We start from the raw sequence: 17,400 nt of genomic DNA, 5'->3' as shown, positions 1-17,400 counted from the left end.
GCGTTAGCTCCCGCAGGGAACTCCTTTCCGCCGGCTTTCACTTTCCCTTCCGGGTCGGGCCAGGCCGGTGTTCCGGTCTTGCGCACTAGGCCCTGAGTGGGAGGCCCCGCCGTTGCCATGGCAGTAGGCCCTCGGGAGGTCCAGGGCTAGCCGGCTTGGTCGGCTCCGTGTGCTGGTCCCTGGCTGAGTGAAACTGAGTGGAACCAGGCCAGCGGGACTATAGAATGGGCTGAGGCGGCGGCGGCTGCCCGGACGAAGTCGACTGCGGGGCGGCGGGCGTGGCACTGGTCCGGGACCCTAAGAACTCTGGTTTGAGGAGCGGACAGGCCCGAGGTTTTCTCGGGTCCCGGGGCCTGATCTGATCTACAGCCTTGAGGGAACCTCATATTTGACGTGGGCATGACAGGACGTGTGGGGACCCCAGCCATGCTGAATAGGTGACATGTCCTGAGGGAATCATAAATCTTGGTGGGAATGACCGAGACAGCAGGAAGCTCCCCGAGTTCTGGTGAGGGCCCAAGCCCCCAAGGACACTTTACTGCCGAGCTGTCAGAGTTCCCAAAGACAGAGTCTGTGGAAAAGAGTCTTATTTTTTTCTGTTTCCCTATTTTAAAGTATGGGTTTATTGTGGAAATACATTGTCCAACTCGAATAAATAAAGTTCTAAATTTTTAACTTTTGGTTTTTTTCCTCCCTTTCTTTCTATAAAGAAGAAGCTGGGCCTGAAAATGGAGATGTATGAAACCCTTGGAAAAGTAGGAGAGGGAAGTTATGGAACAGTCATGAAGTGTAAACGTAAGGATACTGGGCAGATAGTGGCCATTAAGATATTTTATGAGAAACCAGAGAAATCTGTCAACAAAATTGCAACGAGAGAAATAAAGTTTCTAAAGGTTTGCTTCTTTTGCCTTAATTGCTCTCTGTAGGTCAAAAGATAAATTGTTACGGAGTAAAAGATTATGTAAGGAATATTTCATTTAACATATTTGGAGGTATAAATTGAAAAACTAGTGTGATAGCTTACCTTACTGTGTACATTTTGTAATTTTACAGTGATATTAGGTATATGTGTTTAGGTATAAAGTAACAAAAGCTATGCCAAAATATTGTGAAATAATTATTCAGAAACATCGAGATATAATACCTAATAGAAATGTCTGTTTTGTGCAAGGTTTTATGCCAGATGCTGAGACTATAATGAGGTAAAAGACCACACCTGCTCTTTGGGACTTTTATTACTTAATCAGAAAAACAAAAGAGCATGTAAACATACTAAATGTAAATGGCTCGTGATAAAAGTGATTAACACGAAGTCCTGTTGGGTAGGGAAGGTTTCTTGGAGGAAATGAAACATGAATTGGGCCTTAAAGGATGTGTAGAACTTAGGGAAGAGGGAGAGACTTGTATTCTAGGTTAGGGAACAGCAGAAGCTCAAAGAAGCTAAAGCAGGAGAAGGACAAGGAGCAGAGACATTTAGTATACAGAGAAGTAGAAAGAGGTGAGATTAGACAAGTACACTGGAAGTAGGTTTTGAGTCTTATCTTTTATGCTAAGGAATCAAAACTTGATTTTGTGAGGTGGAAAGTTTTGAATTCAGAAGAAACTATAAAAACCTAGTATTATTTTTTAAGAATAGATAGGAGAATTGAGTAAGTAAAAAAAAGATCTGCCGTGATTTTAATTCAGGAATCCTGTTAAAATGTGAGGGCCCTTGCTAGAATGCAGCAATTTGAATGGAAAGTAAAATTAGAACATAACATATTACGAAAGAAGACATGAAAGTGTAGAAGGAAACAGAAGAGGAGTTAATGTATCTTCCAGGTTCAGTGATTGCTACCACCATTGATGACAATATGAAAGATCCCAAAGAGACATGATTTGGGTACTAGTTCAGTTTTAGAAATGTTGAATTTACGGTGATAGAAATACATTTGAGTAAAAGTGACTAATAGGCTTTTAGAGATGAGGAACAGTATCAGGAGAGATCAGGACATAGGATAGAATTTCTTATAGGTGTGACAGATCAACCAGGATGAACGTTCCCAGGAGTGTAAAGAAATAAGCATTAATATTCCCTGGAGATTGAGTACAAAACTAGTGATTTAAAAAATATTTAAATATATATACATGTATTTTGTTTATTGGAATTTGTCTGTATACTTTAAAGTTCATAGTCTAGATGTTTTGTGTGATAAAACAGATACTCTTGTTCATTTTAATCTAATACAAAGTAATATTCTCTTCTTTCGTTGTAAGTCTTTATTAGATATGAAAGGTCAATTTGTTTTCTAAATGGAAGAACTATATTCGGCATCTGGGTTGTTGGAACTGCTCTATTTCTGGACAATGAAAAGGAAATTTTGTTTTGTTTTGTTTTTTGTTTTTTTAGGGCTGCGCCCATGGCATGTGGAGGTTGCCAGACTAGGGGTCTAATCAGAGCTGTAGCTGCCATTTGGAGCTGCAGCTGATGACCTACACCACAGCTCACGGCAACGCCGGATCCTTAACCCATTGAGCAAGGCCAGGGATCGAACCTGCAACCTCATGATTCCTAGTCAGATTCGTTTCTACTGTGCCACAACAGAAACTCCTGAAAAGGAAAGTTAATGTCAGTAGAGAGATGACATTTATGAAAGATACCTTTCCTTATCCTGATGACCTAAAACATAATCATACTGTAAGGCAACTGTTTTGTATCCTAAGTGAAAATCTGATTAGAAGGAGACATTTTCCCAGGCAGTATCTTTTGCTCTTTCTTCACATTTGTTGCATTTAAGCTGATTGTTTTTTTTTCTTTTCTTCTTCATTGTTTTGTAAAAATAACCAACATGGGAGTTCTTGTTGTGGCTCAGTGGTAATGAACCCGATTAGTATCCATGAGATTGTGGGTTTGATCCCTGGTCCTGCTCAATGGGTTAAGAATCCTGCATTGCTGTGGCTGTGGTGTAGGCCAGCAGCTGCAGCTCCAACTGAACTTCCATATGCCCCAGATGTGGCTCTAAAAAGAAAAATAAATAAATAAATAACTAATATGTGGCAGGAATACAGAATAATTTGAACATTTACTATTACAACTATTATAATAGATAGCTTAACTGCTTTTTCTCATTGGCTTACTTCTTTATAATAATTTAATGTGATCAAATGTAATTACACAAGAAAGATTTCTTGGATTAAACATTCTTAATCTAAAAATACTGTCATAATGACTTAATTTGAGCTAAATTTTTACCTGCTAGAATTTCATTAAATAAATTATAGTTAGGCAACAAGGACTTAGTATATAGCACAGGGAACTATACTCAATATCTTTTAATAAACTGTAATGGAAGATAATGTAAAAGTATATAATATGTATATATTATATATGAGTTCCATGGTAGCTCCATCGGTTAAGTTTTGTTGTTTTTTTTTGTCTTTTTGCCATTTCTTGGGCCGTTCCCGCGGCATATGGTCATTCCCAGGCTAGGGGTCCAATCGAAGCTGTAGCCACTGGCCTATACCAGAGCCACAGCAATGTAGGATCTGAGCCGCGTCTGCAACCTACACCACAGCTCATGGCAACGCCGGATCGTTTACCCACTGAGCAAGGGCAGGGATGGAACCCGCAACCTCATGGTTCCTAGTCGGATTCGTTAACCACTGCGCCACGACGGGAACTCCCCATCGGTTAAGTTTCTGATGTTATCACTGCTGTACTTCAGGTTCAGTCTCTGACCCCAGAACTTCCACATGCCATGGGCACAGCACCTCCCCCCAAAAGTATATGTATATACACATATATACATGTGTGTTTTTTATATATGTGTGTATAACTGAATCACTTGACTGTACACCTGAAACTAACACAACATTGTAAGTCACCTGTATTTCAATAAAAATTTTTTTAATCAAATATAGTTAGAGTAATTAATGAGAATATCTGTAGACAAGTTGGTAATAAAGGAAAACAAAAGTAATCAACCTGACAAAAAGGAAATGGAGCATTTCTCGGGGTTTCATGGTTTATCTGAGAAAGTGGCTGATTCTTTACCCTTAGATGGATGTTCCTTAATGCTTGTTAACTCACGTTCACCCTTTTCTGCTTTTGCCTTTAAAATTAAGACTGGACAGAAAACCAGTAATTTTCTTTAGTTGAAGGATTACTATTATAGTATCCAAAGGCAGTCTTTTTTTTTCACTACTACCAGCATGTTGTCACTTCAGCATTCTGGCATCCCACCCAACCAGGGAAATTGGGAGCAAAAATAGGAAAAGAATCTGGCATTATATTTTGGCATGTTTTTCTATTAGTAATGTTTTGAAGGCTTTAGTCAATGTATTAGTAGAGATAAGTAGAAAAGTTCATATTGTGCCATTGGAATAAAGGCAGATTTTTTTTCGTATCAGTATAGCTTTCTGATGAATCCAACATGGAAAATGTACCCCTTAATTTTTTGCCAATGGAATAAAGATTTTTGGTAATTTGAAAAAATTAAGTATTCGAGAATTGACTATAATTAAGTCAGTGTGTTAAGCAGCATAAAATACTAAACCTCATTGGTTTTCTACACTGATACATGTGACTTTGGACATTTTGTAGTTATCAGTGGGTGTTACCAGTCTAAAGAAGTGTTTGGTTGCTTAGTAGAATATTAGAGACAACAGAAACATTCTTACAAATAACTATATATTTATGTAAAGCTCATATGGATATGTATTGCTCTTTCACATATCTGAAAAGTTTGTAGACATTCTGACACCCTTTTGTTACAGTGTGATGAATTTATAACATCCACCTAGAACTTATGTTTTACTCTTGAGAGTTTAGGACCAAACTTGGAGAGTAATTGGGAGTTTCTCTGTGGTGCAGTGGGTTAAGGATCTGGCGTTGTCACTGCAGTCGCTTGGGTTGCTGCTGTAGTGAGGATTCGATTCCTGGCCCAGGAATTTGCACATGCCGCAGGTGCAGCCAGAAAAACCCACAACAAAACAAACTCAGTAAATGTTAATGTTAAGTATGTTAACACTTTCTTAAAATAGGAATGTAAGCAAATCAGTTCAGAAATTTTTTTTTAAATGTGTGAAGGAAAAGAAGCTGAGAATATTTCTGCTTCTTTTTAAAATTACGTGACTGTTATATATGCAAATTACGGTACATAAATATTTATTGAAAATCCATTTCTTTTGTCAATAGCAATTTCGTCATGAAAACCTGGTCAATCTGATTGAAGTTTTTAGACAGAAAAAGAAAATTCATTTGGTGTTTGAATTTATTGACCACACAGTGTTAGATGAGCTACAACATTATTGTCATGGACTAGAGAGCAGACGACTTAGAAAATACCTCTTCCAGATTCTTCGAGCAATTGATTATCTTCACAATAATAATGTAAGTGTTTCAGAATAATCCATACAATACGATGAATATGAATTGTAAGTGACCTTTAAACATTGTTCTGTTTTTATGAAGGCTGTTAAAATTTTTTGTTCAATGTTAATTGACATCCTGAAAATGGAGAGGAAGTTAGGGGGTTAATACTTAACAATTCAGTTCCAGAACCAAAAAAACGCATTGAACACACAGTGATCATAACTGCAGGGCAGACCAACAAGGAAAAGCTAAAGGAGGTGTAGAGGAATCAACTGTCAACTGGGGCATCTTTTATTAAAGTAAAACATTGAAAGTTAAGACAGCTCAAAAGAAGGTTTGGAGGTAGGACCTGGAAACTAGGCTGGGGAAAAAGAAAGTGAAAGTGGTTGACGTTAGGGGGAGAAAGGAGAAAAATTAAGTGGCTGAGGGGTATAGAGCCTTGTCGTTTAACTTACGAAAAACCGGGAAAGGAAAGAAGGTAAACTGTTCTGATGCCTTTTAGCCATGTTTAGTTAGTGTTTAGCTCATCATTTTTTCTTTCCTGTTCTCACAGCATGTGGAAGTTCCAGGGCCAGGGATTGAACCCATGCCACATCAGCAACCTAAGCAGCTGCATTGACTTCATTGGATCCTTAACCTGCTGCACTGCAAGGGAACTCCGCAGCAGGTTTTTATGGACATATATTTTGTTTCCATCATGAACTCTACTTTCTCTAAGGTTAAATGTGTATTTGGGAAATAACAGTAAAACCTCAAAAATAGGTGTTTTTTTTTTTTTTTTGCTATTTCTTGGGCCGCTCCTGCGGCATATGGAGGTTCCCAGGCTAGAGGTTGAATCGGAGCTGCAGCCACTGGCCTACGCCAGAGCCATAGCAACGTTGGATCTGAGCCACGTCTGCATCCTACACCACAGCTCACGGCAACGCCGGATCGTTAACCCACTGAGCAAGGGCAGGGACCAAACCCGCAACCTCATGGTTCCTAGTCAGATTCGTTAACCACTGCGCCACGACGGGAACTCCTCAAAAATAGTTTTATTAGTAAGTGATATAGGTATAACATCTATATATGCTAGGCTTTTTTGCATATTTTAATTTCCAATTTTCTGTCTTGGAAATAGTGTATCTCATTTTGCCGTTTTGAAAAATATGGTTGTGGAGTTCCCATCGTGGCGCAGTGGTTAACGAATCTGACTAGGAACCATGAGGTTGCGGGTTAGATCCCTGGCCTTGCTCAGTGGGTTAAGGATCCGGCGTTGCCGTGAGCTGTGGTGTAGGTCACAGACTCGGCTCGGATCCCACGTTGCTGTGGCTCTGGCATAGGCTGGTGGCTATGGCTCCAACTGGATCCCTAGCCTGGGAACGTCCATATGCCTCGAGAGCGGGCCAAGAAATGGCAAAAAGACCAAAAAAAAGAAAGAAAAAAGAAAAATATGGTTTTGATAGCAGCTAGAGTTCAGATTGTAATTTCCTTGCTAACTAGGTCCATGAGGAGGCAGGATAATATAATAGTTAAGAGCAAATAGTCTTTGGAATCAGACTACCCTGAGTTTTACTCACTGGCTTATCTATGGATAACCATACAACATGTGCAGTTCCCAACTTGCACAATGAAAGTGATCGCCTCATTACTCAATAGCCCCAGGAAGGTTGCCTAACCTCTCTGAAACTCATGTATAGTAAAATTATACTCTACAGATATTTTATAAAGATCAAATTGGGTAGTAGATATAAAGTGTTTAGTACTGTGTCAGGTACACACTGTAAGTGCTCAAGAAATAATACTGATAGGGAGTCAGGAATAGTTATATTGTCTGTATCCCTGTAGTGTCTTGCCTATAGTACACTTTAAAAATATGTCTTGAGTGCTGGGAAATACCAGTGTGGGCTAGACTGAGAGTAGAAAACTTCAAAGAAGAGATAAAACTCAAGTAAGTAGTATTTTGAGCTATACAGATTTGGGAATCTTCCTTTTAGAGACTATAATTGAAGAGGTGGGAGTGGATTACTGTCCAAGGGTCAGAGAGAAAGTAAAAGGTTGCCCTCGGCACCAAATATAGAAGTATATCCATGGGAGTTTGAAGGGGGAACAGCAGAGAAAGAGGCCCAGATGGAAATACTCACTTTTTTTTTTTTTTTTTTTTTTAAGTTGCACCTGCAGCATATAGAAGTTCCTGGGCAGGGTGTTGAATTGGAGTTGCAGCTGCAGGCCTGTGCCACAGCCGTGGCAACCCCAGATCCAAGCTCCATCTGTGACCTGCACTCCAGCTTGTGACAGCGCTGGATCCTTAATCCACTGAGCGAGGCCAGGGATTGAACCCACATCCTCATGGATACTAGTGGAGTTCTTAACCCACCAAGCCACAATGGGAACTCTCCAGAAATATCCCATATTTTTTTATTCTCTTGGTTATCTAGGACATAGAGGAAAATTACGTCTGTCCATTACATCACAAAATGTTATAAAGTTAGTTATTTTTGAGAATTATTATTATTATTTTTATTACTCAATGAATTTATTACATTTATAGTTGTGCAATGATCATCACCATCCAATTTTATAGGATTTCCATCCCACAACCCCAGTGCATCCCCCCACCCCCCCAAACTGTCTCCTTTGGAAACCATAAGTTTTTCAAAGTCTCTGAGTCAGTATCTGTTCTGTAAAGAAGTTCATTCTGTCCTTTTTTCAGATTCCACATGTCAGTGAAAGCATTTGATGTTGGTGTCTCATTGTATGACTAACTTCACTTAGCATGATAATTTCTAGGTCCATCCATGTTGCTAAAAATGCTGGTATTTCATTCCTTTTAATGGCTGAGTAATATTCCATTGTGTATATGTACCACATCTTCTGGATCCACTCCTATGTCGATGGATGTTTAGGTTGTTTCCATGTCTTGGCTATTGAAAATAGTGCTTCAGTGAACATCGGAGTACATGTGTCTTTGCAAGTCATGGTTTTCTCTGGATAGATGCCCAGGAGTGGGATTGCTGGGTCAAATCTAATTGTATTTTCTGAGAAATCTCTGTACTGTTTTCCACAGTGGTTGCACCAATTTACAATCCCACCAACAGTGTAGTGTGGTTCCTTTTTCTCCACACCCTCTCTAGCATTTATTGTTTGTAGACTTTTGGATGCTGGCCATTCTGGCTGGTGAAAGGTAGTACCTCAGAGTGGTTCTGATTTGCATTTCTCGAATAATGAGTGATGTTGTACATCTTTTTCATGTGTGTTTTTGGCCAAGTGTATGTCTTCTTTGGAGAACTGTCTAGATCTTCTGCCCATTTTTTGATGGGGTTGGTTGATTTTTGGTATGGAGCTGCAGAAGGTGTTTATAAATTTTGGAGATGAATCCCTTGTCAGTTGATTCATTTGCAAAGATTTTCTCCCATTCTGTGGGTTGTCTTTTTGTTCAGTTTAGGGTTTCCTTTGCTGTGCAGAAACTTTTAAGTTTAATTAGGTCCCATTTGTTTATTTTTGTCTTTAAGAGGTGGATCTGAGAAGATGTTGCTGTTGTTTATGTCAGAGAGTGTCTGGCCTTTGTTTTCTTCTATGAGTAACTCTGATTAATACCTAAGGATTGTCAGTCTTCCTGGGCCCCAACTCTACCCCCTACTCCACAAAGTCCTGCTTCCCTAAATTAGGCCACTTTTGCATGTTTTCTTTTCTGCTTTTGGATTTTAAACTCATAGTCTTCCAAACAATTATTATTATTTGTATAATGTTAACGTTTTAATATTATTTAATATTTTAAATATATTATTAGGAGTTCCCGTCCTGGCTCAGTGGTTAATGAATTCAACTAGGAACAGTGAGGTTGCAGGTTCGTTCCCTGGCCTTGCTCAGTGGGTTAAGGATCTCGCGTTGTCATGAGCTGTGGTGTAGGTCACAAACGTGGCTCATATCTGACATTGCTGTGGCTCTGGTGTAGGCTGGGGTCTACAGCTCTGATTAGACCCCTAGCCTGGGAACCTCCATATGCTGTGAGTGCGACCCCAAAAAAGACAAAAAAAATATATATATATTATTAATAGTTGCTATATGTGCTTCATCTATTTTGTTTTCTGAAGTATTTTATTTTTATTTTTTTATTTATTTTTTTGTCTTTTTGCTATTTCTTGGGGCACTCCCATGGCATATGGAGGTTCCCAGGCTAGGGGTCGAATCGGAGCTGTAGCCACTGGCCTACGCCAGAGCCACAGCAACGCGGGATCCGAGCAGTGTCTGCAACCTACACCACAGCTCACGGCAACACCAGATCATTAACCCACTGAACAAGGGCAGGGACTGAACCCGAAACCTCATGGTTCCTAGTCAGATTCGTTAACCACTGTGCCACGACGGGAACTCCTGAAGTATTTTAATAAGCAATTGGCATTTTATTCCTAAATACTTCACTATGTATCTCTTTAAAAGAGATACATGTATTTTCCCAAAAAACTTTAGAATAATAATTATATCTCAACGATTAGCAATAATTCCTTAATACCATATAATACCAAGTTTATATTAAAATTTACCCAATTGTTTCTAAAATATTTTTTACAACTCAATAAACCAGATTCAATCAAGGATTGCATTCTCCATTTGGTTTATAGGGTATATGGATAGTAAAGTCCCAGTCTTTCAGTCTACCTCAGACATCCTTTATTCAGCCTCTTTCTGGAAATTATTGGCTTATTTTTCCTGTACACATTGGCTTTTAATTGTATAACATCCAATTGAAAAGTTTATTAAATTGAAGCTTTAGGTGATTTAGAACTAGGCTCTCAGGCTGCTGGAGGTTATAGAAATTTAAACTCTGCTTAGATAGGTGTTTAAATTCAAGCATATAGTGAATCAACCCAAGTGCCTATGAACAGACGATTTGTTTAAGTAGATGTTTTGTGTATATACAGTGGACTATTACTAAGCCATAAAAAGGAATGAAATATTGCCATTTGCAGCAACAAGGGTGGACCTAGAGAATTATTATAGTAAGTGAAATAAGTCAGACCAAGAAAGACAAATAGCGTATGATATCACTCATATGTGGAATGTAAAAAATAATATGAATGAATCTATATGCAGAACAGAAACAGACTCACAAGACACAGAAAACAAAGTTATGGTTACCAAAAGGGAAAGGAAGGAGGGATAAGTTAACAGTTACAAACTACTGTACGTTAAATAGATAAGCAACAAAGATAATGAAAAGTAATCTGAAAAATATATAACTGAATCACTTAGCTGTACATCTGAAACTAACACAATATTGTAAATCAACTATAGTTCAATAAAACAAACAAAAAATGACTTAATGAAATCAAAATAGAATAAAAATGTCAGTGATCTTAAAACTAACGAAGTGAGGGGAGTTCCTGTCATAGTGTAGTGGTTAACGAATCCGACTAGGAACCATGAGGTTGCAGGTTCAATCCCTGGCCTTGCTCAATGGGTTAAGGATCCATTGTTGCCGTGAGCTATGGTGTAGGTTGCAGACACGGCTCGGGTCTGGCATTGCTGTGGCTCTGGTGTAGGCTGGCAGCTATAGCTTCAATTGGACCCCTAGCCTGGAAACATCCATATGCCACGGGAGCGGCCCTAGAAAAGGCAAAAAGCCAAAAAAAAAAAAAAAAAAAAAAGGCAAAAAACTAATAAAGTGAATCAGTAGTCAAAAAATTCAAGCACGTAGAACTATATAGAGCAGAGTTATGATAAATCTTGTAATATGGAGTTTTATGTAATTTTAGAGCGTTTCACTACAAAGTAGAGGAGAATCAAAATCAATGAACTGAAGACTGATAGTTCATACTCTATACAAAAATTAACTCAAAATGGATCAAAGACCTCAATGTAAAAGCAAAAACTGTAAAACTCAGAAGAAAACAGATGAAAATCTGTGTGACCGTGTGTTAGACAATAGTTCTTTAGATATGACATCAGGAGCAAATCAAAGAAAAAGACAAATTGGACTCCATCAAAATTTAAAACTTTTATGCGTCAAAATTGCCATCAGAAAAGTTAAAAGTTCACAGAATGTGAGAAAGTATTTGCAAATCACATATCTGATAAGCAACCAGTATCCAGGATATTTAAAATACAAAGCAACAATAAAAAGACAACCCAGTTTAAAAATGGGCAAGGAACCTAGTTGATATTTCTCCAAAGAAAATATGCAAATAACTGATAAACATGAAATGATGCTTAATATCCTGAGTCATTATGGTAATGCATATGAAAATCACAGTGAGATACCACACACCTACTAGGCTGGCTGTAATTTTAAAATGAGACAAGAACAAATGTTGGCAAGGAAGGAAAGAAACTGAAACCCTCCAATACCGCTGGTGGTGATGTGAAATGGTGCAGCTGCTGTGGAAAACAGCTTGGCTCTTCCTCAAAACGTTAAACATGGAATTACCGTATGACCCAATATTTTACTTCTAGATATGTACCCAAGAGAATTGAAAACATGTTCACATAAAAACCTGTTCAGGAATGTTCATAGCAGTGTTATTTAAAATAGCCCAAAAGTGGGAACAACTCAAACATATTAGCTGACACACTGACATATACCCATACACTGGGATTTAGCCACAAAAAGAACTGAAGTACTGATAATATGCTACAAAATGAATGAGGCTTGAAAACATTGGGTTAAAAAAGTCAGATGCCAAAGCCCGCGTATAAATTCCATTTAAATATCCAGAACAGGCAAGTTTATATTTGTATATCTTCTTTGAAGAAAGGTCCACTCAGGTCCTTTGCCCATTTTAAAATTATTTGCCTTTCTGTTGTTGAGTTGTATTTTCTGTATTTGGCTAACTAGATCCATTTCAAATATATTTTCTCCCATTCTGTGAGTTGCCTTTTTGCCTTCTTGATAGTGTTTTTTTCAGTTCTTTTTTTTAAAATTATTTCTCTTTATTGATATCCTTTATTTAATGAGACATTGTGTTCACACTTTTCTCTAGTTCTTTAGACATGGTTTCCTTTAACTTCGAATGTATTTAAATAGCTGATTATAGTCTTTGTTTAGCAAGTTCAGTGCCTGAGCTTGAGGGAAGCTCAGGGAAAGCTTCTTGCTGACTGCTTTTTTTCTTCCCTATGCATGGCCGTAATTGTTTCTTTGAATACCTTTTGGGTGGCAATTTTTTGGAAACTTTTAATTTTTTTGAAAACTGGATGTTTAAAAATAATATAATGGGACAACTCTAGAAATCAGAATTTCCCATCTCTCGGGTTTGTAGTTGTTGCTCTTTGTTTAGTTACTTTCCTAAACTAATTCTGTAAAGTCTGTGTTCTTTTGTCATATGTGACCACTAAAATCTCTGCACAGTTAGCTTAGTGGTCTACTGATACTTGGGCAGAGATTTCCTTAATTCCTGATACCGGTAAATCTGTCTGTGTGTTGGTACATGTCTTCAATGTTCAGACAGGTGGTTTACAGCTCTGCCTTAGTCTTACCTTCCTGCTTCCAGAATCTTAAAGTCATCCAATCTTGAGAGCTTAGGGACACTCTTGGGTCTTTCCTGGGTGTGTGCACAGCTGTGCATGTGGCCTTCATGATTCTCAGAAACATGTTGGAACTTTTCAAACCCATTGTGGACATCTCACTCCCAACCTTTCTTTTTTTTTTTTTTTTTTTTTTTTTGTCTTTTTGCTATTTCTTGGGCCGCTCCCGCGGCATATGGAGGTTCCCAGGCTAGGGGTTGAATTGGAGCTGTAGCCACCGGCCTACACCAGACCCACAGCAAGGAGGGATCCGAGCCACATCTGCGACCTACACCACAGCTCATGGCAACACCGGACCCTTAACCCACTGAGCAAGGGCAGGGACCGAACCCGCAACCTCATGGTTCCTAGTCGGATTCGTTAACCACTGCGCCACGACGGGAACTCCCCAACCTTTCTTTTTAATTGTGTATTTTAGTCAGCTTGTTGTATCCTGTTACAGCTGCTAATTATTTCCGACGAAGGCTATTTGCCGTGGGCAAGCTCTGAATTAGGTCAGTAAAGACAAGACTTCTAGTGGGATTTTCCAGTGACATGTCAGACCTGTCAGATAATGACTGTTACCTGGGAATGGGCTTTGGAGGAGATACAACCCTATTCTGCTCCTTCTGGTGGCTGCTAGGCTGCTAGTTTTCACCATGATTTGGGGGGCTCTTGGTTTACAAAGATACCAGGAGCAGGGGAGAGGGGAATAGAGACATGGCAAGTTCAGTATACCACTGGATTATGTGGTTAGTTTATATTTCAACTTTTTTTCTTCTTCTTTCTTCTTTTTGTCTTTTTGCCTTTTCTAGGGCCGTTTCCACGGCATATGAAGATTTCAAGGCTAGGGGTCTAAGTGGAGCTGTAGTCACTGGCCTATGCCAGGGCCACAGCAATGCCAGATCCTTAACCCACTGAGCGAGGCTAGGGATCAAATCTGCAACCTCATGGTTTCTAGTCAGGTTTGTTAACCACTGCGCCATGATGGGAACTGCCTATTTTAACTTCTTAAAGAAACTATCAAACTGTTTTTCCAAAGTGGCTGTACCATTTTACAGCACCACCAACACTGTTCCAGTTTTTCCATCCTCCCAATATTTGTTATTGTCTTTTGATTGTAGCTGTTCTAGTGGATGTAAAGTGTTAGCTCTTTTTTGATTCAGTAAAACTGTATTCACAGATGACATGATCATCTGTGTAGAACATTTTATGGATTCTACAACAAAGTTAAAAGAACTATTTTGTAAATTAATCAGGGTTGTAGGGTACGAGATTAATATAAAATTAATTGTATTTCTATAATCAGCAACAATCAGAAATTGAAATTTTGGGAGTTCCCATCGTAGCTCAGCAGTTAACGAACCCAACTAGGATCCATGAGGATGTGAGTTCAATCCCTGGCCTTGCTCAGTGGGTTATGGATCTGGCGTGGCTGGGGCTGTGGTGTAGGCCGGCAGCTGTAGCTCAGATTTGACTCCTAGCCTGGGAACTTCCATATGCTGTGGGTGTGGCCCTAAAAAGACCAAAAGAAAGAAATTGAATTTTAAAATACCATTGTAAACACTATCAAAAATATGAAATGCTTAGAGAAAATCTGACAAAAGATAAGAACTATGAAACATTGATGAGAGATATTAAAAAAGATCTAAGGAAATAGAAATATTGTTTTTATAGAGGTCTCACTGTGACTGTGGAAGACCAAGGATGACGTTGTCAAAACATAGAATTTTAAAAGGTGGGAATCAGAGAGTGCTTGATTCTCAAGGGTAAGCAAAATTCTGCATAGTAGTCATGGTGTAGTTGTTGAAAGGAGTGAGGATATTAGGGTATCGGGCTGAGTGGATCTTTCCTCCCCCATGTTTAGAGCCCTGAGGAGGAAGGTGATAGATTGAGGCAGGCAGAATGTGTGAAGTGGGATCGTAATGCGCTTTTCCTTGTCCATTGCTCACGTTTTATCCTCATATCTTGATATAGTGCCTGGCATTTTGTAGTTGCTCAATAAAAGTCATGGAAATAAAAAAGGACTAATGTAGTTTTATGGGTGGCAGCTTTAAGGTGATTCCTTACCCTAAGTTAATAATTTGGCCATTTGGGGAGGCAGACTAAGGCAGCACTAGAGCCAGTCCTAGAGGCTTATAGCAATAAGTCATATAAAAAAGGAAAGATCCCAGATTTCTGTCACTGTGGTATTTTCACTCATGGTATGATACTTTGCTTGTTCCGAGACGATACGTAACATGTTTGATAAAGTGCCTTCTTTGTCTTAAGCACTGTACTGTATGCTAGGGATATAGCTTGAACGAGACACACATACATCTTACCCTCCTTACAGTCTGATGGGAGTGAAAGACAAATAGGCTGTTAAAAATAAAACATTGCAAATATTGAGGAAGTACAGAATAAGGTGAGAACAGAGAGAAGGAACATCCAATATAAACATCTCATCTGAGACCTGAGGAAATAGTTGGCTGTTCCAGGCAGTTGGAACAGCACCAGCAAATGCAAAAAAAAAAAAAAAAAAAAAAAAGACACAAACCTGGAAAATTGAGAAACTAATATTCTGTGATCTGGGGGGGGGGGGGGCGGAGGTTGAGAATGTGAGCAGAGACTAAATCCGATAAAGCCTTACCAGCTATTTTTTTTGTTTGTTTTTTGTTTTTTGTCTTTTGTCTCTCTTTTTTGTTGTTGTTGTTGTTGTTGTTGTTGTTGCTATTTCTTGGGCCGCTCCCGCGGCATATGGAGGTTCCCAGGCTAGGGGCTGAATCGGAGCTGTAGCCACCGGCCTACACCAGAGCCACAGCAACGCGGGATCTGAACCGCGTCTGCCACAGCTCACGGCAACGCCGGATCGTTAACCCACTGAGCAAGGGCAGGGACCGAACCCGCAACCTCATGGTTCCTAGTCGGATTCGTTAACCACTGCGCCACGACGGGAACTCCCTTACCAGCTATTTTAAGGAGTTTCACATTTGTCCTGTGGGATGGGGAATCCTTGAGGGATATTAAGCAGAGGAGTGACATAATTACACATGTGATTTGAAAATAGTACTGCGATTTCATTGTGAACAGTGGATTGGAGGGGATCAGAGTGAATTCAGGAAGACCATCTGATAATACAATAAATTTAATGAGAGAGCTGAAGACACTTGAACTAGGGAGAGAAGTAGATAGGCTAAGGAGTATGGGACCTGAGGGAGAAAAATGCCTTGATTTCTGACTTGAGCCATGGGGTCAAGTTGCGGGGGGAAAATCTGAAAAAGACGTATAAGATTTTTCATCTTATACAACAGTAATGGTGTTGCCACAGCTGTGGCTCAAATTCAATTCCTGCCCTGGGAACTTCCATAAATGGAACCAACTGCCTGCCCCCCCTCCTACCCCATTTGCTGAGCTAAAGGATTATTTTTGGTTTTGTTTCTCTTCAAGGCATATGAAAGTTCCCAGGCCAGGGATTGAATCTGAGCCACAGCTGCGGCAACACCAGAACTTTTAAACTACTGATGCACTGGCCTGAGGATCAAACCTTCACTTCCACAACGACCCGAGCTGCAGCAGTTGGATTCTTAACCCACTGTGCCACAGTGGGAACTCCCTAAAGAGCTGTTAAGAACAAACAGGTTCAGGGGAGATGATGACACATTTAGTTTTAGATTTGCTGAGTTTGTGGTAGTGAGTGGGTCAGTGGACTTGCACTCCTTGTGGAAACCGGGAGAGATATCTTGGTTAAAGACTGAAATACGGAAATTGTCAATCTATGGATAGTTACTCAGGCTGTAAGAAGAGATGAGATTGAGATGGAACAGCCAATAGGTGGGAAGAAGCCCAAAACAACATTGTGTCCCTATAACCAAGTGTTCAAAGTGCTAAAAAAAAAAAAATAGTGTCCACAAGGATGCAGGTTTGATCCCCAACTTCTCTCAGTGGCTTAAGGATCTGGCATTGCTGCGAGCTGCAGCATAGGTCACGGATGCAGCTGGGATCTGGCATAGGCTGGTAGCTACAGCTCAGATTTGACCCTTAGCCCAAAACTTCCATATGCCACGGGTGCAGCCATTAAAAAAAAAAAAAAAAAGTAGGTGAGATTGTGCAGGAAACACAATTATGAGAAGAGAAAGCCTAAGACCAGATCTCTGCATTTAATGGACAAATAGAGAAAGAGAAGAAGGAGGAGGAGACTGGGGAATTTAAGTCCCAGAAATCGGGAATGGAGGCATTGTAGGCAACACTTTTTACACAAGGAAGCTATGTATTGAGAGGTGTCTATGGGATGTGGCAACAAGGAGGTTGTCGATGCCTTTGGCTAGGGCGGTGTCTGGGCGCCCAAGACAGATTGCATCACTTTGAGGAGTGAATGAGTGGTCAGGAACTGAAAACGAAGTAAAGATGATGCCTTCAAGAAGTTTAGCTGTGAAGGAAATGAGAGAAAGGTCAGTACCTGGAGTGCGATGTGGGGTTAAAGGAATGTTAAACTTCCTCCTTTACCTTCTTTTAATTACTTTTCCTTATTGGAAAGTCATTTACCTTTTCACTATTATGTCTGTTTTCTTGGCTTCATTTGGGGATGA

The 17,400-nt window shown here is 39.6% G+C and overlaps 1 protein-coding gene and 1 long non-coding RNA gene across 20 annotated transcripts in view; one reads left to right on the top strand and one right to left on the bottom strand.

Moving 5' to 3' along the window:
• Positions 1-17,400, top strand: part of CDKL3 (cyclin dependent kinase like 3) — a 126,228-nt gene that overhangs the window by 3,561 nt on the left and 105,267 nt on the right. For 13 of the 19 annotated variants that reach the window (XR_014838801.1, XR_014838802.1, XR_014838795.1 and 10 more), the window contains exons 1-3: positions 95-437; positions 711-893; positions 5,177-5,371. Coding sequence is in view for 10 of the 19 variants with exons in the window: in XM_085014600.1 (XP_084870726.1) it covers positions 729-893; positions 5,177-5,371 (360 nt within the window). In the remaining 9 variants the exon portion in view is untranslated. Of the gene's footprint in view, positions 1-94; positions 509-710; positions 894-5,176; positions 5,372-17,400 lie in introns of those variants that run through there. The other 6 variants (XR_014838797.1, XM_085014604.1, XM_085014603.1 and 3 more) reach the window with 3 other exon arrangements.
• LOC146405754 (uncharacterized) overlaps positions 15,946-17,400 on the bottom strand; it is a 38,411-nt gene continuing 36,956 nt past the window's right edge. The window contains exon 4 of the long non-coding RNA XR_014838807.1: positions 15,946-17,240. This is a non-coding gene — a long non-coding RNA (uncharacterized LOC146405754). The remainder of the gene's footprint in view (positions 17,241-17,400) is intronic.

Source organism: Sus scrofa, chromosome 2, assembly GCF_054392235.1.
Source record: "Sus scrofa isolate SSC_HxYL_T2T_F1_AM1 chromosome 2, Sscrofa_HxYL_maternal_Yorkshire_Landrace_v2.0, whole genome shotgun sequence".
Taxonomy (NCBI): domain Eukaryota; kingdom Metazoa; phylum Chordata; class Mammalia; order Artiodactyla; family Suidae; genus Sus; species Sus scrofa.
Note: the sequence above shows the minus strand (reverse complement) of the source record. Positions and strands in the feature narration are given on the sequence as shown.